The sequence below is a fragment of the Drosophila teissieri genome, chromosome 3L, assembly GCF_016746235.2.
Source record: "Drosophila teissieri strain GT53w chromosome 3L, Prin_Dtei_1.1, whole genome shotgun sequence".
Classification (NCBI taxonomy): Eukaryota; Metazoa; Arthropoda; class Insecta; order Diptera; family Drosophilidae; genus Drosophila; species Drosophila teissieri.
In genome coordinates, this window is record NC_053031.1 from 21,793,810 (window position 1) to 21,815,108 (window position 21,299).

Sequence of the window (21,299 nt, forward strand, 5' to 3'; positions counted from 1 at the left end):
CCGGCCCATCAAGTTCTGGGCACCATCGGGCCCCAACTTCGACCTCGTCTCGATCGCAATTAAGAGAAAATTGAATTTTGAATTTATTAAGGCAAATAAGCCGGGGATGGTAGCTCGAAATGCCGAATGACGTGCGTGTCTCGTTTGACACAAATCAAAATTCTTCCACATGCAATGAATTCAGAACGAAGAGGAGATAATTACGGCACTCGACAGTTCTTCAGAGGCCCAACGAGATCGCCGGATTGGCCTTGTGTACTTGCCGAAAGAAATTCGAAATCAAATTAAGATCAACAGGTTCTGCATCCCGCCCCCCGGGCGTCGAATTCATCTCGATTGAGTCAGGTAGTTGAAGGGGAATTTAAATATGTTTAATGCAGTTAGAAATGCTAGATTTCACTATAGCTAGATTCAAATAAGAATAAGTGATCAATATAACTTTTATTTATTTAAAACCTATGACTCTTTTACTTCTAAGGAAGTAACTAAGCCCATGCCTCGTGCCATCGAATGAAATCGATATTTTTTCTATTCCCTACTTTTTAATAAATGGGAGACTTGTATAACCTGGAAATTTACATACAAAGTATTGGATTTTCCAGTTCACACAATTCCAGAAAGATTGAACTCAGTGGGCATGGGGCCACTTGAAATTTGTTCGCTGTTTATCTTTTACTCGATGGATGGAAACAGAAGAAACTCCAAATGGCAGGCCAAGTATCGGTTACAAAACGATTCAATTTTATGCTGCCTCACGGGGCTTACTCACCATAGAACGAAATAGTTTGAGGATCGGTGATCGGCTTTCATTGAGCGTCTGAGAGTTTGTTTGTTTTGGGCCATTTTAATACGCGCTAGTGCCCCTGGCCAAAAAGATGCCCTCAAATGCGGAGAGAGCACCGAATGGAGACAGTGCCTGGAAATCAGATACCTTTTATTTGCCACATAGGCCAGCCAGGAATACCAACGAAATACCAACGATAATTTCACCGATGAAATTGTTTAGATAAGAAACGCAGCCGCTTATAAGCTTCCCCAGGAATTCTGGTTTCCTCACATTGCTTTTTGTTCCTATATTTTGTTGTTGGCAACTTGCCACCGCGGCCATCCATAAATGGCTAATGACAATGGATTAGCATAAGCTGTGCAATTAATCTTTGTAACAAGTGGAAACCGAAGCAAACAAAGTCGAGCTGGAGCCACCAAAACCAGATAGAAAGAACTAATACTTCAGGGCATGAAACTATTGGAAATTTCAGCGAAGATCTTTTGTATGATTAATGAATGGAGCGATCCGAAGCGATGAGCACGACAATCTAGTAGGATTCCTAAACCAAGAGGTATATATCCCGCTTTATTATGCAAATGTCCATTAAGGGCGTAGAAGGCCGCATCTATTAGTGTCGGATCTGTGGTGAAAATGAAAATATGCCACCTGACCATCGAACCCGGTTAGGAATCATAATAGGAATTAGAATCGTACTTCTCACCGGGATTTAGATTTCAAGATGCAGTCATCGTTGCATATTAATGTCCCAGGGCAAACTTCAAGCAGTTAGTCGTATGGTCGGCATATTAATTATGAAATTTCATGTATGTCTTTTAAAGCAGCCGTGCGTGTGGGTATTTTTGTATCTTTCGATTCGACCTTTCACTTTGGAATGCGGTAGCTGGCGGAAGAAGAGGGAAAATCACTCATGGGGCACAAGATATGCCAAAAATGTAAATATTCGAGTAGCGACGAAGTTTGTGAGAAAAGAACGTTCTCTACTAAAAGGTATAAAATGATTTCAAAACGTACATTTTTCAGTTAATCAACTCTTAGACGTACTAACGGAATACTATTGATCTATTCATAACGTTAACTTTCTTTCGCATAGCTGTCATAAGATTGTTTATAATCAAAACTAAGTGCACCAATGATATTAAGCACACGCTGATGGTGGAAACTTATCCAAGGGCATATTGAGCTCGTTTTGGTCCTCCCTCCTGTTTCCTGGAACTCGTACAAAACTCACTTATATATCGGAAATGCTAGATGCAGAGCAGTGAGAAGCAAAACTTGATCGGATACCTGGACAGTTCGTTGAAGCGCCATAAACTCGGCTATGTGATATCAATTTGCACCAACTTCTCGGAGATCACAGCGCTTTCTCGCCCGAGACGGAATCGTGGCCATAAATCTACCAGCTAACAGTCCGATGGGCCGGGAACACAAGAATGAAGTCGACTAATGCCATTTAAAATGCGGCAGCTTAGCTGCCATTTATATGGTATCAATCGATGCTCCTTTCCTTTCCGATGCTCGATTATTGGGTGTCAAGCACGGCTGGAATAATTAATGTGCCGCCTGGAACGAAGACATAAAGTAAAACTAACAAAGCCCATACGAAAACAGTTAAAAAGAAATCTCTGATCGAGATGACCCCATTCAGCTGTATTCTGATAAGGGGTCACGTAGCAAATGAGCTGGTAAGCCCTAGGATTGGACCTATTTTGGCCCATTCGAAATAGCAACCCGCAGAGAGCGGAAAAAATCTTTAAGCTGCGCAAAAATGATTAAAATAGCTTGCCCAATAAAACAAGGTCAAATCGATCGGTTGGAGTGCTTAAGCTCGAGCTCAACCTCATTTATCACGTCCGTATATATGGGGGAGGTTTATATAATATGTGGGATGCTTGGCGTGATTCACTCTAGCGCTCTTTCAGTGCCAACAACTTGTTTTCACTTAAAGGCAGTTGAATTTAATGGGTTGTCTTATTCAGTCCATTAGTTTTTGTGGCAGAAAATAACTACAACTTTTCCTCCTAGAAACCATCGACTATTTGCCTTGGCAAATAAAGTAAGCCAATAAAGACATCTAGTTTGTTACCGGGCCCATATATGAATCATAGCTCCAAATTACTTGGAACCTTCTGGGATGCCTATATTATTATATAGCATCCACATCAACCCTACCAGCATCATCATCGGCATCGCAGTCTCCCATTTCCCTTCCCATTACGATGCTTGGACACTTCCGATAAGATCGCTTTTAGCGTTCAATAGAAAAGCTAAATAACACACAAACCAAGTTCAAGGGAACCTCTGTTCTTTACCGGGAAATGGACGATAAGAGAACCAGCTGCTGCAGAGGAAAATGTTTTCCTTTTTTCCTGCGTGCTAAAATGTCTGACATTACGCAGGCAAAAACCATTTCCAGCGAAATGAAATCGAACGGCATTGATTGCATGCCAATGTGGCTCCAAAGTTCTTGATCGACACCTGCGCCAGACGACGACGATCCATCAGACGGGCTCCAGTCTGACGACGACTGAAATTCGCAGCCAGATCCAGACCCAGGCCGAACCAGACCGGTGACCATTTATAGAGCAACTGGCCACTAGCAAGACGATCAACAGACTCTCAATCTGCCATGCCAATGACGCAAAACACGCAATGGCCCGAGACTACTTCTCCTAGCTTTCTCTGCCCGCTAAGGGGCAGCGTTAATTATTATGGGCAGAGGAAGTGGCAACGACGTCGACGGCGACTAATTGCACTGGGGCTCTTTTATTTGGAGGGATGCCCCTGCTTTGCAACTAGCCACCATGGCATACTATGGAAAGGAAGACTTACATATAGCTGAAAAGATAATATCTGTTAAGAAAGTTCTTAACAACTACTAACAATTTTTCCTATTTAAATACGTACTCATTACAACATTAATATTTGCTCCTCGGGAACGGAAGAATACGAATATATTTAACAATATTGACGATAAAACTATTTTTAACAAATCAAGGGGGACTTGACCACTAGGTTTTCTCATATCCTTTGTAATAGTATAATGGTTCGCCTCTCCTCGTTCGCTCTCTACATTATTTAATGGAATCGTTTGTTTGCTTTACAATTTGCAGAGCTGGAAAATGCAGCATCTGGAATTTTGAGCTTCGACTGGCTGGAAAGACGACGAAGAGGTAGCCAAACGCTCGGACTCGCAGACAGCATGCCCACTCGCCACAATTGGGACTCCGAGCGTGTGGGCGTGGCACACCTGGCCGGGGCTCTCAGCCCACTTTGCATAACCGATGCCAACCATGAGATACTGCGGCCGAAGCCGCGAAGGTGAGTTCGGTGCCTAGGTCTTTCTATTTTTCAAAACTCTAAACTTACATAGCTAATGCATGCATCGAACATATGACTTGTCCGGCAATGATTTACTCCTTTGATATGGAATATTTGTTATTCTAAATCATTCAGCTGCTGGAGCCCTAGGGGATTAAGCTAAATAATTACTTGGGTTGTCCGTACCTATTTTTTTAATGTGCTTAGTGTATTACGATTATAACGCATGTGTCTTTAATGATGATAGAATTTAGATGCTCATTTGTAAAATTCTTTGTTTTAATTTATTTAATTGGATAATTTTAGCAAGGTTAAAATAATTTGAAACATAAATAAAATTTATTTATTGTACACTGTATGCTTTATTTGTAAACTAAGCTACAGGATGGGTATCAGCCACAAGCTGCAGTGGCTTTCGGCTTGGATAAATAAAATACTAAACAACATATTAAGTAAATATAAAACAACATATTAAAGAAACATTTGGAATATTTTACCCTAATATACATATAAAATAACCTTTCAATTTTAATAACGGTTAATTTTGTGTTTTATTATTTATATTCACGACATAAAACGAACTTTTATTCTACGCATTTAGAGTAAGAAATATTACGGCTGTTTTATAGATATGTAAAATACCGATTGGTCCAGAAAAGAGCGTGCGTGCCCACTTAAGCGCCACCTAGATTTGGTATACGGAACCTGAGAAGATTTAACAGCATGCGCCATCTGGCTGTGGTTTACTCAAGCAGAGCTGGTGAACCGGCTATCCGATAGGTGGCATTATTTCAAAATCTAAACTGCAACATTTTAAACAGTAAAAGAAAATTCGTATCAAATTTAAATTTAAACACTGTAACATAAAATCCGCACCCACTCTTAAGAGAATAAAATATACCATTAGGGACATATTTATGGGGATGATGATCCAAATGGGTACACCGATCAAGAAACTAATTTCCAACTGAATTGGAAATTGCGCAGGAAAGTAAATGCAAAATTTGTGAGCAAATAAATGTATTCTATTACCAATTCTACATAAGTTGATTGGATGATGCTATTAGTTATTTAACTCCTTTTATGGTTATTACACGTGTATAACTATTTTTAGATGTCTGTGACAAGAAGGATTTTTCTGCTTCGCTGGAGTACGAAAAATATTTGCCCCTCTGGTTGCGTATTGTGTTTCAAGCGCCAGTCCAGTCTCTTAGAAGCTCCAACAGACAGCCCCACAATGGCCGCTATTTTTGGACTTGGTCACTTGCATGCATAATTGTGCACACCAGCGTGAAGTGAGGCGCTATTGGGCGGGGAAAGAGTGTAGGTTGAACGGACAATAAACTTTTATTCTCGGCCGCGAGACCAACTTCTTTTCGGAAGTGGAACATGAACAGCTTACTACGAGGAAAAGAAGTTGAAAAGAGACGTGTGTGGCTGGGGCAGAATAGCGGACGCTAGACGATTTTCGGAAATAATAATGGATTGCTTGTGTGTTTCCTACGATCGTGGCTTCTTGGTCGCTGGGCCAAACGGGAACGATCCGTCTGCGATTCGTTTTCGCATTGTGAAGCCGGTCAAGGTTAATTTGGAAAATATTAGTGCCAGATCTCTGCAGTTCTCCGACAGCAGAAGATTGCCCCGGATGTGTGCCACAAAAAGTAGATGGGCCTGCTTTACGACCCCATCTACTCAGGTAGAGATGAATAATTATCAAATGCGGGCCGGCCCAGTCAGACAAGACTAATTCAATTAAAACAAGACTAGAGCTGAGCTTGAGATACATTTAGAGCTACGGACACAGATACAAATAAAGATAGATACAGACGAGGCTGCGGCTGAAGGTTTTAGCTCTTTCCTCGCAAAGTTCAAGCTCGATTGAGAAATCGGATGGCGGAGTCAGACAATTGCCGATCGAAATCTGGCCGCCCTCCAGGAAACTGAAATATGACTGGCATTTACGAAACTTTATTGTGGCGCGCTTCTCTCTTTCTGGCAATTAAAAGTCCGAAATGCGAGTAACAACAAACAAATGACAGTCGGTGTATTTCACACAACAAACGAAAGTGAAAATCACAAATTGTGAATAATTAGCAGGGCCCAACAATACGGGGAATAAAATAATAATAGCTAACGAACTAAAATAGGAAAAATGTATGAAAAATTCGCTACAATTGCTGCAGCGAAGCAGCAGAAGCAGCAGCAACAATTTGTAGCCAACAAAGTCAATGACAATGGACACGCGGAGGGCAGACCCATCTGCGAGGGCAACAAACTTGATACACTTACTGGGACTCCCACCTTCCCCGATCTCCGAATCGTAGTACCTGTGGCCCTATCGCCGTGGCATCTTCAATTCGGAGGTAATTCGAACGCAGCATTAAAGCTGGCACAAGAAATAATGCGACGACGTGGGGCAAGTGAAAATGTTGTTACCTTTTACCTTTCCGCGACTTTCTTTACGGCCACAGGTACAGATACAGATAAAGATACGGGTATCTGTGAGATACTCCGCGGCGTTTGTCAAAAAATACCTACTTGGCTAACTAAGTAATCGCCATCAAAACAAACTCGCCGCAGCCGAAAGCCGCAAATACCAAGAGATCAGAGAAAATTTGGGCTGCGAAAGTGTGGGAGATTTTTGGGGGCGTCAGCTGTTTTCGGAATTAGAGCAGCCTGTTGATAGATCTGGATGGACAGGCGGCCAATTAAGTCGGGGAAGCTGCCGTCGAGGAAGACCCTGTTTTCAAACGGAAGCAAAGTCAGTCGGTACATCTCCATCTCCATCTTCATCTTCATCTGCAGCCTCATCATCATCTGCCACTTCGCAGCTTCTTCAATTGGCGTTGGGGATGTGGTTGAATGCGGAAATACCCACAGTAGTCGTAGCATATTAAACTCTAATCAGGTAGATGCGATGATATGATAGGGCCGAAAGCACTCGGAGAAGGTAGCAATTTGTCAGATGTTGGGGTTTCATAACAGTTACAGCCAATTGCCATGTCACTGATGGTGTCGGGATACCATTGCGCGTCTTGAGTATATCATTTGGAAGACACACAGGTGCGGAGTGTAAACTAACCGGGATGGATTGGGCTGTGGTGTATAATTCCCAGCGAATATGGCATTATTATCCTTGACTTAATAGCTGAAATACTGCCCAAGTGGTAACTCGGTTAGTTCTCTAACTGACAGCTTACGGTGAGAGACTCAAAGTTTATTCAATAGTTTCTTAGCTCTCCAATAACTTTTCTATAAATCCAAAATTTCGTAATTCCCACTTTTCTCAGGCCGATCGAAAACATGACTCAGCCCAAAAGAAGTTAGGCTTGAGCAATCCATGTCAATCACATTTTGGTAAATCTTCCAAGGGGAAATGGGGAAAACAAGTGAAATTAAAATCCTCTAACAGCAAGTATCTGGTTTGAGTGTTTGGGCTTGCCTTGAGGCTTTAATATATTCGGCTAACCTTGCTTCGCCTTTTTTCCGTCCCACAACTCGCAGATATTTTTGCGAGGTAAAGATTATTAATGGTCTCGCTGGAAGTCCTGGTTCTAATGATCTACAATCTAAGCCGAAAACAGAAAACCAAAAACCGAAAACCATTTCCTGTCTAATACTGTCAGGCATGAAAAACGAAAGTTCCTCAAACCTCATTAGTCGGGTGACACAGATATATGCTGGATATATGTATATACATCTCCGATACTAACGGGTGGGGCTGGGCCATATTCCTCCTCTCTACTTTCTGGTGAGTTGCATTTGCCGCCTTTGTCCAGTTTTTCCAGCCGTTTTCGGTCTTTTTCTCCTTCGCGGCCAAGTTGTTTTATAAACACGCGAATATTACATTAAACCTTTTGGTGTAGTCTTTGTGTTTCTGTGCCGTTTTTTTATTTTGGGGGTCTTTTTAGTGCGGCGTATAAAGCTCCGCCTAATGGGCGTAAGCATATTTATGGCCTGTCATTACTTTTCCGAAATTAAACTTTTTAATGCGAAAATTGCTCAGAGAGTAATATTTTTAATAATCCACCTGGCTTAGAAACCCAAACAGCCGGCGGCCACTGAAGAAAGTTATTGTGTAATCGGACCGTAGAAAGATTCATAGAGCATTTGTTTCGGTTTTCCGTATTACGTGGGCGTTCAATGCCCGATTTTCATTCGGGGATTTCGGTATTTGGATCATACGACCGAGGCTTTCTAATTGCAATTGCCATGCGCGTATGTCAGTGGTTGTGAATGGGATTATATTTGGGTCTGTGGCTTCGGACCGCTCCCATTTACCATTCCATTCTTCATCCACAAAAGAGAAGCTTCTAGCGGCGGTCGAAATCATGGTTTCGTATCGGAAAAACAAAAGGCTAACCCCAAGAAACCGTTAAGTCAGCGTGCCTGGGCTTGTATAAATCATTAGGAGCAGGTTACGCTCGGCAATTTATTTGCTCCACACATGAGATGTATCTTGTAGATGTATCTCGAAGCCTACGCACGTCTGCCCATGCTCGGATCTCAGACCTCAGAGCTTTGAGCTCAGAACCTGGCTGATTTTACTATCTTGGAAGCTGGGAAGCTGGGAAGCAGACTTCAAGCGGGCAATCCCGTGCTGGAAGGAAGATGGCAAAACGATCTGATAAGTGCTGGATTGTATAACCTTCGTGTGCTGGGTGGTGCTGTGTGCTGTGGAGCTGAGGTGCTATGCTCCCTTGGCCCCGCCGAACAGTTATACATAATTAAATTCAGAGCAGGGCTCGCCACCAGAGTTGGTAGCCACTTTGGCCAGTCACTTCGCTAGAGATGGCATGGGGTTTCCGCGGGTAGTATGTGATCTTTTAACTGCTGGAGTAAAAACTGTGATTAAAAGCTTAAAGGGTTGATATTCAATACTTAAGTTCTGTTTATCTAACTTGACAACTAAAATGATATTTATAAGGACTCATATAAGCTGTATCTTCAACTTCAGTTTCTTGAAGATACAAGCAGTACACTGCGTTTGCCAATTTTCCATTCTCCCGTTGAAAATTTCACCGCTGAGCATCTCTGCCGCCGATCGCAGTGATTTTGATTTTTTGAAAATCAGAAAAGCAGCAACAAGAGGCAAGCGGGTAAATGAAAAAGAAAACTCACTGACACTGCTCCAGTACATCTAGTACATCGCTCGGCGTCCAAAGTGAGCCCCCAAAGCTGGCTGATGTAGCTGATGTGGAGGTTGTTTCTGCGCCGCTGGCGGCTGGCGGCTGTGGATGTCAAATGTTGATGCAGACCCATTGTTTTGGTCACACAGCTGAGAAGCAAATGGAAAAATTACCCAAGCCGATAGAGCCGAAGACCCTCCATGCAAGGTGGCCTCATCCCCGGAACCCTGCAACCCCGATCCCCGGGGGCCCAAAACGCGCTGTGAAAATGAGGAAAAACAGATACCGCCGCCGACAATGACTAAGCAGCGCAGTCGACTTCTGCGCCGGCGCAGCAGCTGGGGCTCAGACCGAATCCGAGCTTCCAATTCAGTCGAGCTTCAGTACCAGACGGGAGCGAACGGTTTTTGACAGTCGGCGGGTCCGGATTTCGGGCACATAGCTTTGGATTCGAAGTTTCGGCCGCGGATGGATGAACACCAAAAGGCTGGGACAGTTTATAATTTGCATAATTACCATTGTTACCAGTGCGACAGTGAAATGGAAAACATGAGGCTGGGAGAAGAAAAAGCTAACTGTGCTCAAAGAAATTTTTTGAAATATTAAAAAACTATTGAAATGTAGAAAATAACATAGTTTTGTGCTGAAGAAAAAGCAGTTGTGCCTAAGAGATCCCAATTAGTAACGCATAAGTGAAGAAGTTAAGTGTTTCTGCTACCAAAACCATCTGAAGATATTTCCAGAATTATTTATATTTCCGTTAAAAGAAATTTGTAAAAATAACATGCAAATACACTACAAAACATATTAAATTCATTAAAATAATGTAATAAGTTTTCCCGAAAGGGGTAATTCTCTGACAAAGTATCTGAAATGAAACCAAAGCGAAACTAAAAGCAACATGTATTGCACCAAAGATTGCACCTGCAGCCTGTGTCGCGAGTTACGAGGATACAATCCCAGTGGCAAGAAGGTTGCTCCTTCACCGCCCACTTTGTTCAGCAGGATGCTGAACGACAACTTCATCCTGCGACGCCGCGGCATCTCCCTTAAGAACTTCCAGCCACAATCGCTGAGGAACAGCGAAATGCTGGCCCAGCAGATGCCGGTGCCACGCCCTCCGCAGACGCCCTCGCCCACGCCCATCGAGGAGCTGCCGGACTGGGCGACGGAGGATTCCCCGCGGACGAAGAAGCCCAACCACAAAGTGGTCATCTACTTCGGCGACTCCATCCACCGCGGTGGCCAGCAATCGCCGCTGCCCTCGCCCAAGGAACTCCACTCGCAGCTGCTGCAAGAGATGTCCCAGAAACTGAAGACCAGCGTGGCGGAGGAGGGCCGACCGGCAGTGGAAAAGGGGAAGAAGGTGCAGCAGGTGCAGCAGGTGGCGGGGAAACCGGAGACTGCCCCGCCAGCGACTGACGAACTGCCGCCCTACATTGAGAGCGTGCAGAACGGCGTAATTAATATCAGAATTGAAGGCAATTACCGGCGAGCCAGTGCGCTGGTGGAAACGGTGGCAAAACCCACTCTGGCCGTTGTGGGTCCAACGAAATCCGAGTCCGATGCAGCCGTCGGTGATAATGACGATGGTAATGCGGATGATGATGGCGACGACCCTGGCCAAGATGAGGCGGAGACCGACTCGTGCGACTGGAGCTACGTCCAGGAGTGGCGGAGGGCAGCGAAACGGTACTAGGAACTCTTCAGATCTTAAGCTATTATGAATTATTTTCTGCTCCCCAATTCCATTTTACATTTCTATTCATGTTGCACTGCTGCAATTCTTTTGTGAAAGTCGGGGAAAAGGGATTTCGTCTGGGCGTAGAATTGGGTGGCCTTTTGATTGGCAAAAAGGAAAGTAACGTCGATTGGGAGTCCGAGTCCCGACGTTCATGCGGACACCAGACGGACCTACAGAGGGACTTGGCCAGATCGACTCGGATAGTGATCCTGATCCAAAATATATATGCTTTTCGCAATCGAGAACGCTTTCTTTTACCGGTAACATACTAATGAACGAGTCTAGTACATCCTCTTACTCTATGAGTGCAAAACCCAGTAAAAGAATGATTATCGGAAACAAATTAACTTTGAATGTTGAACAGATGTTGTATATATCTCGTATAATTTAGATACAGATCGTAAAGGTTGGTCGTTATAGCTCCATAGATGAGTTTTTGCAAATGGATCAGTTCTGTGGGAAATTAAACTACTCTTAAATAAAACGGGTTGCACTGCAAAAAATGCCATAACATTTTTAAAATAGCACTAGCTCTTAAATAATTTTTAGCTTCTTGCTTCTAATATAATACTAAATCGATAAACAAACAAGGCAAATATTTAAGCAAACAGAAAACCAAAGGTCAGTGCTCGGGGACTAAAGACCAATAAATATTCAAGTTCAGAATAAGATCATTATAACAGTACTCAGAAGAAATTCAAAGCAGCACTCATAAATCGTATTTAGCACAGAACATTGTTTAGATCTTAAATTTCTGTATTAATGAAATATTGTCAAAAAGACAATAAAGATCTCAGCATTTAAAATTTAGGTCAATCAGAACTAAAGTTACAGCATAGATTGTCAAAGGGATGGGCAAAATTTGAATGATAACGATGCCCAAAAAGAATGAAAAATCAAAAGACTTTTTCGCATGCAAATGAAAAATCGTAACTGGCTTTTAATATCGCTTTGTATTTGAACTTGGCAACCCAGTTAGAAGATGATGGTCATAAACGCCAAAAGAAATGTGAGAACGAATCGTGGAGACGAAGATCAACCCACTTTAAGACTCCAGTCATGCGGTGTTAACATTTTGTCTGCTTCTTCATAATATTACTTAATTCGTAGAGAACGCTGCGCTTGTAATATATTGATCAATTCGTGGGTCATAAACATTTTTAAGTTCTTCAATCGACCAAGTACTCGACTATGAACAACTTCACATACATATCTATACACAGTTAATTACTACGTTCCAGTTTTCCTACTGCGACTACGGCACTAATCAGGTGTGAAGTTGGGCTCGTGGCTAACTAGAAGATAGTCAAAACTGTGTTGACAGAGATTAGCGGCAGTGTGACATATCTTTCTCGCTGCCCGTTAGTAAAATCCATTGTTTAATTTGGCTGGCATTCTTTCTGCTTTCTAGGGAATTTTAATGAGTTGCATCATTTATGGAGCTGAATATGGGTCGGCTTTAATTCAAAAGCTTAGCCATGGATTTACTTTTGGTTTTGTGGATACAGGTAGTCCTTTAATTGGGAGGCCTTTGCCGTTTTCCATGAGAATTAAAACCCTTTTTGATGTTTTATGTCTTAGTTATTTTACACTTTACTTAAGCAGAGATAATTATTCACAATAATCTTAATGTTTTTGATGTATGAATCCTCTAGAATCCGTCCTCTAACTATGAGTAACCATCATCAACACCAATTGATGGCACACCACTAACATTATTTTGTTAACTCCTTCCAGACCCACTGGGAACTTGCCGCCCAACTTTGGCCAGCACCAGCCTCCCAGCCAAGTGACAGGCCTGCCGCCAGTGCCCCCGCCGCAGATGCAGTCGCCGCATCAGGTGCAGAACCAGCTACCCCCCTCGCAGACGCCGCTGTCGTCTCAAAAAGGATTGTCGGTGGCCATGGCCACTCCGGCTCCTAGAGTGTTCAAGGAGCTGGCTCAGCAGCCGAACAAGGGGCTGCCCCTCAAGATGGTGGCCTCATCCTCGTCCTGCAGTGGCGGACAGGCGAACTCGTCCTGCAAGATGCCGTCACCACTGACCGCCTCAAAGGCGCTGATTCCACAGAGGGCAGTGGCTGGTCCGGCGCGACTCACGGTGCAGAGTACGCCCGTAAAGTCGCAGCCACCGCAACTGAGTGGGAGCCTGAGCCAGAGCCAGGTCTCGCCCAGCAGACATACTTTGGGCATACCCACTACAGCCGGAAATCCCACGCCGCCCAGGATCCACCAGCATGACCAGTTCCGGGCGCTGCAGCGGGTGCAGGAGTGCCACAGTTCTTCGGACGAGAACCGCAGTTCGGGACACGCCAGCATGTCGGATACCGGTGGCCACAGCTCCTCGCCCGCGGGGGGCATGACCTTGGGTCCGTTACCCGAGGATCGCCTGGCGGCGGGAGTCACCAACAGGAGCACCCGATCGCGGCGGCATCGTGGAATCATGCCAGGCGGAAAAGCTCCGTGGAGCGGCACCGGACTGGAAGACATCAAGCTGGCCATGCTCACACTGCGCTCCCAAACCAGCAGCAGCACCTACAGCAGCCTAAGCGCCGGATCGGAGAGCTCTGAGCCCGCTCGTCGCCTGGGCAGATACTCTTCGCTGGAGACGGTGGTGACCAGCACCAGTGCTGACGAATTCGTGTGGGTGGACTCGCACAACCGGCTAGTGGAGCTGCAACATCCGCCGTGGAGCCAGCAATGCATCCTGAAGGTTCTGCGGAACGGACGCTGCCAGCAGCAGGCTGAGCACCTGGCCGTAGAGGCGGTTTCCCGCCTCGGCTATCTGCTGCAGCGGGCGCTGGTGAGGATCGCCCGCGAGATCCAACGATTCTCGGCCGGAGTGGGTCTCTGCTCTAAGCAGGAGGTGGTCGGAGCCCTGCGTGTGGTGCTCAGCTCCTCGCTGGCGGACTCTTGCACGAAGGCGTGCCTCAGGTCCGCCGCCATGTTTGCGGTTCCCGGAGAGAGCGCACTGAAGCAGAGCAAGTCCGCACGGGCGGGCATCCAATTGTCCGTGGGGCGCTTTTATCGCTGGATGACGGACGCCAGGCTGGGCAAATTTATCCACGAGTACGCCGCCGTGTATCTGTGCGCCGGTATCGAGAATCTGCTGGAGGAGATTACCCTCCAGTGCAACGGGAGCACGGCGGCCGCTTTGGATCAAAGTATTGCCAGTTCCGGGGATGTTTGGGGACTGCTTCAGCCATTCGCCCATCTAAACGCGGGAAGAGTTGCCAGTGGCGCCTTGGCTCTGCCCAGATGGGCCAACTCCTTGGATCAAGTTGTTGCCAGGTATCTAATTCCAACCTTTTTGGCATCGGCTTTCATTAGACTCTTGTACCAGTTTCTCGTAGAGTAAAAGGGTATATTAGACTCGTTGAAACGTATATACATTCTTGATCTGGATCACTAGCTGAACCAATCTAGCCATGTTCCTCCGTCTGTCCGTCTAACTGTCCGTGCGTCCGTATGAACGATGTAATATAAGGGACAATAAAGACTAGAAAATTGTGCAAGTTTGTTTACCCCTCACACGTTGGGCGAAGTGATGGGAGCAAATGAAGTGTCTTATCTAATTATAAAAATAATTTTCTTATTTCATGTGTACCAGCTCCGGTGACTTTCGAGGTCATCTAGCCACCTGTGTGGGCAGCATAAGGGAGCTGAAAGAGAAGGCCCTTCGCACCCAGCAGGAGTTTCAGTTGGCCGCCGCCCTGTCCGGATCCGCTCTGGCGGCCCTTTTCTACTTCATGCGGTGCTCGCAGCTGGAGCACACGGAACTTCTCGCCGCCTCGGGCTGCCATTCTGGCCAGGCTCAATCAGCTGCTCCTGGCGGCGGAACCTCCTCCGCTGGCCACCACGTCCAGGAGTTGTGCTACGAGCGGGCCTACGTGGTGCTACCTCCACTGGCCGAGTGGTTGAGGGTGGCTGCAGCTCACGCTGAGCACCGGAATGCCATGATGATTGACAAGGATGACGTGATGCAGGCCGCCAGATTGCTCCTTCCCGGAGTGGACTGTCCCATAAGGCCGGTGGCGCACGACGAGGAGCTGCCCACAAAGAAGACTCACTTCAACAGTGCACCCACTGTCAGCTCTACGGGTACGGGAACGGGAACCAGTAGCTGCAGTTCCCCGGTGGTCAGTGGGATTGGTTTTGGAATCGGAGAGGACACCTCTGAGCTAGGCAGGCGAGCCACCATTGGAGTGGCGTTCAAGGTAAGTGCGTTCTGCAACATAATCTTCTAACGGCGGTGAATAGCTCATCTGTAATTCAATGTACACACTTCTACAGTGTATTACCCGATTTATACCTTAACAAGAGGGAATGCGATAGCCGAGTTCCCCAACTATCAGATACTCGGTACTTAGCTAGTGGAAGAAATTTTGACATTTTTCTTGCATATTGAAAGAAATAGGAAAAAATAATAAAATAAATATAAATAAAACAAGAGAGAACGCTGTAGTCGAGTTCCCCGACTATCTGATACCCGTTACTCAGCTATTCAAAGTGCGAAAAAGAGACTTCAACACTGACAGTTTTTGGCGGTTTGTGGGCGTTAGAGTGGGCGTGGCAAAAAGTTTTTTGGCAAATCGATACAAATTTACGATAATACAAAAAATTAAAAAATATGAAAACCGTTTTCAAAAGTGTGGGCGTGGAAGCTTTGGGCGGTTTGTGGGCGTGGCAAAAAGTTTTTCTGAAAATCGATAGAAAATTAACAATACTAATAAAAAACAAGAGAGACTATCTGATACCCGTTACTCAGCTATTCGAAGTGCCAAGGAGAGACTTCAACACTGACAGTTTTTGGCGGTTTGTGGGCGTTAGATTGGGCGTGGCAAAAAGTTTTTTGGCAAATCGATAAAAATGTACGATAATACAAAAAATTAAAAAATATAAAAACCGTTTTCAAAAGTGTGGGCGTGGAAGCTTTGGGCGGTTTGTGGGCGTGGCAAAAAGTTTTTCTGAAAATCGATAGAAAATTAACAATACTAATAAAAAACAAGAGAGAACGCTGTAGTCGAGTTCCCCGACTATCTGATATCCGTTACTCAGCTATTCGAAGTGCGAAGGAGAGTCTTCAGCACATACAGTTTTTGGCGGTTTTGTGGACGTTAGAGTGGGCGTGGCAAAAAGTTTTTTTGGCAAATCGATAGAAATTTACAAGACTAATACAAAAATGAAAAAATATCAAAACATTTTTCAAAAGTGTGGGCGTAGCAGCTTTGGGCGGTATGTGGGCGTTAGAGAGGGCGTGGCAAAAAGTTTTTTGGCAAATCGTTAGGAATTTATAAGACTAATACAAAAATGAAAAAATATCGAAACATTTTTCAAAAGTGTGGACGTGGCACCTTTAGGCGGTTTATGGGCGTTAGAGTGGGCGTGCAACATGAATCGACAAACTTGCGCTGCGTCTATGTCCCTGGAGACTTTCTCAACTTTCTAGCTTTTGTAGTTCCTGAGATCTCGACGTTCATACGGACAGACGGACAGACGGACAGACGGACGGACAGACGGACATGGCCAGATCGACTCGGCTACTGATCCTGATCAAGAATATATATACTTTATATGGTCGGAAACACTTCCTTCTGCCTGTTACATACTTTTCAACGAATCTAGTATACCCTTTTACTCTACGAGTAACGGGTATAAATATCAAAACATTTCTCAAAAGTGTTGGCGTAGCAGTTTTGGGCGGTTTGTAGGCGTTAGGTGTGGCAACATGGGAATGCGTCTATGTCTCTGGAGTCTGTATGCTTAATCTCAACTTTCTAGCTTTGGTAGTTCCTGAGATCTCGACGTTCATACGGAGATCAAGAATATATGTACATATAGGTTTTTAATCGAACGTCTATGTAAATTCCTTCTGCAGCTTCTGCTGACTGGTAGGGCGGAATTGTTGGCCCAGGCCGCACAGCTACTGCCACCCACCACGCGGTACGACACCCAGAACAGCGCTGGGCTGACCGCTCTAATGATCGCAAGCATCCGAAACGATGAAGTGGCACTGCACGCTCTCCTGGACGCGGGATGCGATCCGAATGTAGAGGTGCCCCCTGCGGGAACCGCCGGCTACCCGGCTATCCAGCCGGACACCCAGCACTGGACGGCTCTGAGCTTCGCCGCCAGCAGGGCCAACTACGTGGCGCTGAGGATCCTCCTGGAAAGGGGCGGTAAGGTGGAGGGCGGGGCCAGGAGCAGCGAGGAGAAGTGCACCCTGACCCCCCTTCAGTTGGCAGCCGGCACTGGAAACCTGGAGATCGTGGCATTGCTGCTGGCCCACGGTGCCAATGCCTTTTTGTCCACGCAGCAGAAGGATTCACTGTGCTTCGCAGGATCCGCGCAAAAGGGATGCTTCTGCGCCATTTCAGTGGCTGCTGCCCACGGACACCGATCGTGCCTTCGCAAGCTGCTCACCCACCCCGTTTCTCCTGGAACGAGGGATGTACTCTCGCTGGAGGAGATGCTGGCCGAGGGCGATGTGGGCGGAGTGAGGGGAGCAAGTGGTCCTGGAGGAGCCGGAGGACCAAACAGTGCCAGTGCCAGTGGAAACATCGAGGACATTCTGCCGCTGCTCAACAAGACGCAGATCAAGCGACTCCAGGAGGCCATGTACCACAGTGCCGAAAATAATCATTTGGGTAGGTTTACTTGGAACAAGTTTAGAATGTACTCAAAAAAATGATTTTTATAAAATGTTACGCGTAAGTCTTTGCTTACAATAATTAATTTATTTATATATTAAATATAGTAAATATTTTCACTACTCCCCAAATAATTCACAAAAGTTCCAGAATTTACCAGAACCGAAAAGTTCGCTGATTGCGAAACCATTTGCAATTCAAATTAAACTGCTACCATTGACCGATAAATTAATTCAATCTGGTTTTGATGGCTTTCAAATTCATTTGATCGGCTTAGAATTGTTTGAACATTAGACGAAATAAAATCAAGCTACGTCAAGATACGTTAAAACAGTTTTGCTTACTAGGTGTTTGCTTTTTTCTGTGTTCACGAGGAATAAATTATTGTTTAGCAGATATATACAATTATTGCGTACTGGCATACAAATAATGGCGCTCCGGTTCCTTTTTTCCAGATATAACCATTGAGCTGCGGAAACTGGGGGTTCCATGGACCCTCCATTGCTGGATGCACGCCCTATCGGCGGCCCACGACTTGCGACTGGACGCGGTCATAGACCAGTTGCTCCAAGACTTCCTGCAAGTGTGTCCCGACGACTACAGTGCCCAGTTTGTGAGCGAGTGCCTCCCGCTGCTGTTCAACATTTTCCGGAACAAGAACGAGGGCACCACCCTCCTCCTGGCGGACATCTTTGCCACCTGTTTCGGCTGGGAGACATTGCCTCCGGTGAAGGAACAACCGCCGATGCAGCCCGTCCAGGGGTCCCGCATCGATCCCAAGTTCGTTAACAATCCGGAACTAAGCGACGTGACCTTCAGGTGGGTGTGGCTTAAATTTAACAAAACTTATTCAAGTTCAAGTGGGTCAACTGTTAAACATTCATTTAATAATATTTGATTTTAAAATAATACTTATAGTACAATGTCTATCTGGAGATAGGTGTAATACCATCCCCTACTTTTGATAGCTCTAAACAATCCAAGTTCCATACAAAACCTTTGAACTTTGAATTGCAGAGTGGAGGGCAAGATCTTCTACGGACACAAGATCGTCCTGGTCACCGCATCGCCTCGCTTCCAAAGCATGCTGAGCTCCAAACTGAGTGAGGGCAGTTCCACGCCCACGGTGCAGATCAACGACATACGCTACCACATCTTCCAGCTGGTGATGCAGTTCCTCTACTGCGGCGGCTGCAGCTCCCTGGACGTGGCCCACGGCGATGTGCTGGAGCTGATGGCGGCGGCAAGCTTCTTCCAGCTGGAGGGATTGCTGCGCTACACGGAGGCACGCTGCTCGGAAATGGTCGATGTGGACAATGTGGTGGCGATGTACATTCACGCCAAGGTGGGATTGCTAATGGTATAGATTGGTATTTGGCGGTGATCCTGAATGGTTTGCTTTTCCAGGTCTACAATGCCAATCGGTTGCTGGAGTTCTGCCAGTGCTTCCTCCTCCAGAATATGGTGGCCCTGCTCACCTACGACGACTCCGTGAAGCGTCTCCTGTTCGCCAAGAAGATCCCCAACCACGACGTGCTCGCCGGACTGCTGCAGACGCTTCAGAATCGCTTAAAGGCCCGCAAGCCCAATTCGGGTGGTGGTCTGGTCAACTCCTACCGATCGCCCCCGGTCACGCCCGTGAAAAAGTGAAGGAGCTCTGCTCCCACTTACTTGACGGAATCGAATTCTTATTTATTGCATTGTTTTTAATTTAATCTCTGAGCTTTTATGTATTATAATAGTTCCCCTGCCCGCCCCGACGTCCTTTCCCCCTTCCTAGATGTATTTTTGTATTTTCAAGTTGTTCAGCGCACTGTTAACCTATACGAACCCCAGGATGGCCGAGCAGGCGGTTCTCTAGCTATTATTGGTAGTTGAAATTGTTTCTGCATTAAATGAAGGAAGTAAAATTATATCTAACAATATTTTCATTTGGATGGAGGCAGCACTCCAAAGGTAAATCACCTTTAAGCCGATATTTATAATGGACATACATATATGTACATATGTAGTATATGAGATTACGTCACCGAAGATCCCGAGATCTTCGCAATTATATACCAATGTTTCTTCTAAATACCAGAACAAAACCAACTAGATTCTATATCAGGTCCTTGTTTATTGGACCTTAGGAGGCTTATCGTAATCAAGATCTGGCTGGGACACCTGTTCGCTGACCTGCTTGGCGGCCAGCGAAATCTGGGGTAGGATTGCTCCGCCCTCGGGCACAAATCCGTGGTCATCGGCCTTGTAGTTGACGGTCACCTCCTGCCCATTGGCATCGAAGTAAGAGTAGGAGCCGCTGATCTCCAGGTACTCGTTCTCAGTGCCCTGGTTCCTGACCACGGCCTCCTCCTGTCTGTGGGTGCCATCCTCGCCGAGGTAGGAGAAGGTATACGATCCGTCCTCGTGCTTTTCGTGAGATGATTCGAGAATTGCCACCGGTGGCTGGGTGGTGGATGAGCCGTGCTCCACCGGAGCACTCAGAACGACGGCCATGGAAAGGGCCAGGAAGACGATGATCTGGAAAAATGGTTTGGGAATGGGCTAGTCCTTGGAGTAATTGTCTCTCGGTGGCGCTATACTTACAATCTTGAACATGCTGCTGTCTGGATGGGAAGCTGACTTTGAATTGATTGTGAGTAAGGAAAGACAGCTATTTATATAGCCAAAAATGAAGTGGAATTGGAATTGCTGGTCGTCTTGCTTACCGGTTATTGTCCAGCATCCAGACACTCGCTTACATACACACCATATGTACAATATGGGTCCAGGGGTATTTACTTGAAACCCGTTCTAAGAATTAATTAAAGAGCGAGCTTCTTGCCCAAGCCCATCTGCCATCTCCCACTGCAATTTCGAATCTCGGCCTGCAATTTGAGGTTCCTAATTTATGTTCGACCCCGGATCAGGGTCTCACTTACTCATCTCTGTAATGGTTACATTCAAAGGGGTACAATACGAATTCGGGAGATCTCGAAATGAAGTTTAAGATGTTTTGCATTCAATAAATACGATTACCAAAAATATTCTCTTTTACATTGCAATATAAAGTAAAGAAACTATTTCTGAAATTTAGATTATTTCCTCCACATGTGCTTAATTTTTGGTACTATTTCGTTGCCCTGGCCACTTTTCATTACAATGTTTGAGTTCCAGCTGCTTTTGGGCATTTTCCAGATCCGTTTTTTCTCGAACGCCAACACGCCGGGAAGTCGATTTTCCGCTGCCAATTGTTTACACGAAAACTATAAACAAAGCAAACACACGGCGTCCGTCGCCGCGCTTTGCCCCCATTGATGTTATTTTTGGCCACTGGGCATGAGGCGGCACTGAATCCTCCATGCTCTGCAGCCGACCATACTATGTGCCTTCCAGCCGGTCAGATGAAGATGTAGATGCTGGGGGCCCCATATGATGGAGATGGACAAGGGGACGGTAATGGGATGGGGATGGGGATGGAGGTGGGATGGGTGGATGTGTGGATGAGCAGGGGCAGAATACTTAAAGGTGCCACATACGCATCGTTCGATTTGGATGCGGTCCGATTCCTGGCATTCTGTTTATGCAACAATAAATTTTACATTTAATGTTCGATACATTTGCAGTGCAACAGCAATGTCGAAAATGCCCGATTTGGATGAGAATTGAATCCACTGACGGCGGGCGAA

The 21,299-nt window shown here is 45.6% G+C and overlaps 2 protein-coding genes across 3 annotated transcripts; one reads left to right on the top strand and one right to left on the bottom strand.

The window, feature by feature from the left end:
- The first annotated feature begins 3,989 nt into the window (after positions 1 to 3,989).
- Positions 3,990 to 19,278, top strand: LOC122617828 (ankyrin repeat and BTB/POZ domain-containing protein 2). 2 transcript variants are annotated; one of them, XM_043793836.1, is made up of 7 exons: positions 3,990 to 4,108; positions 12,719 to 14,269; positions 14,589 to 15,195; positions 16,857 to 17,625; positions 18,084 to 18,447; positions 18,646 to 18,973; positions 19,036 to 19,278. In XM_043793836.1, the coding sequence occupies exons 1-7, from the start codon at positions 3,990 to 3,992 to the stop codon at positions 19,276 to 19,278; spliced, it is 3,981 nt and encodes a 1,326-aa protein (XP_043649771.1). The 2 variants fall into 2 exon arrangements, with proteins under 2 accessions (XP_043649771.1, XP_043649770.1); XM_043793835.1 differs by lacking the exon at positions 3,990 to 4,108 and adding an exon at positions 10,139 to 10,929.
- A 468-nt stretch (positions 19,279 to 19,746) lies between these two features.
- Positions 19,747 to 20,847, bottom strand: LOC122616910 (larval cuticle protein 1). The gene is made up of 3 exons (XM_043792500.1): positions 20,340 to 20,847; positions 20,218 to 20,284; positions 19,747 to 20,151 (listed from the first exon to the last, which is right to left on the bottom strand). The coding sequence occupies exons 1-3, from the start codon at positions 20,354 to 20,356 to the stop codon at positions 19,747 to 19,749; spliced, it is 489 nt and encodes a 162-aa protein (XP_043648435.1). The 5' UTR covers positions 20,357 to 20,847.
- Between the last annotated feature and the right edge of the window lie 452 nt (positions 20,848 to 21,299).

Bases quoted from the DNA above. Each gene is read 5' to 3' on its own strand.
- LOC122617828 (XM_043793835.1), top strand. From the start codon at position 10,139: ATGTATTGCACCAAAGATTGCACCTGCAGCCTGTGTCGCGAGTTACGA. The intron at 14,270-14,588 runs GTATCTAATTCC...CATGTGTACCAG, and splicing joins TTGGATCAAGTTGTTGCCAG to CTCCGGTGACTTTCGAGGTC. The intron at 18,448-18,645 runs GTGGGTGTGGCT...TTTGAATTGCAG, and splicing joins CTAAGCGACGTGACCTTCAG to AGTGGAGGGCAAGATCTTCT.
- LOC122616910 (XM_043792500.1), bottom strand. The intron at 20,152-20,217 runs GTAAGTATAGCG...CCATTTTTCCAG, and splicing joins ACAGCAGCATGTTCAAGATT to ATCATCGTCTTCCTGGCCCT.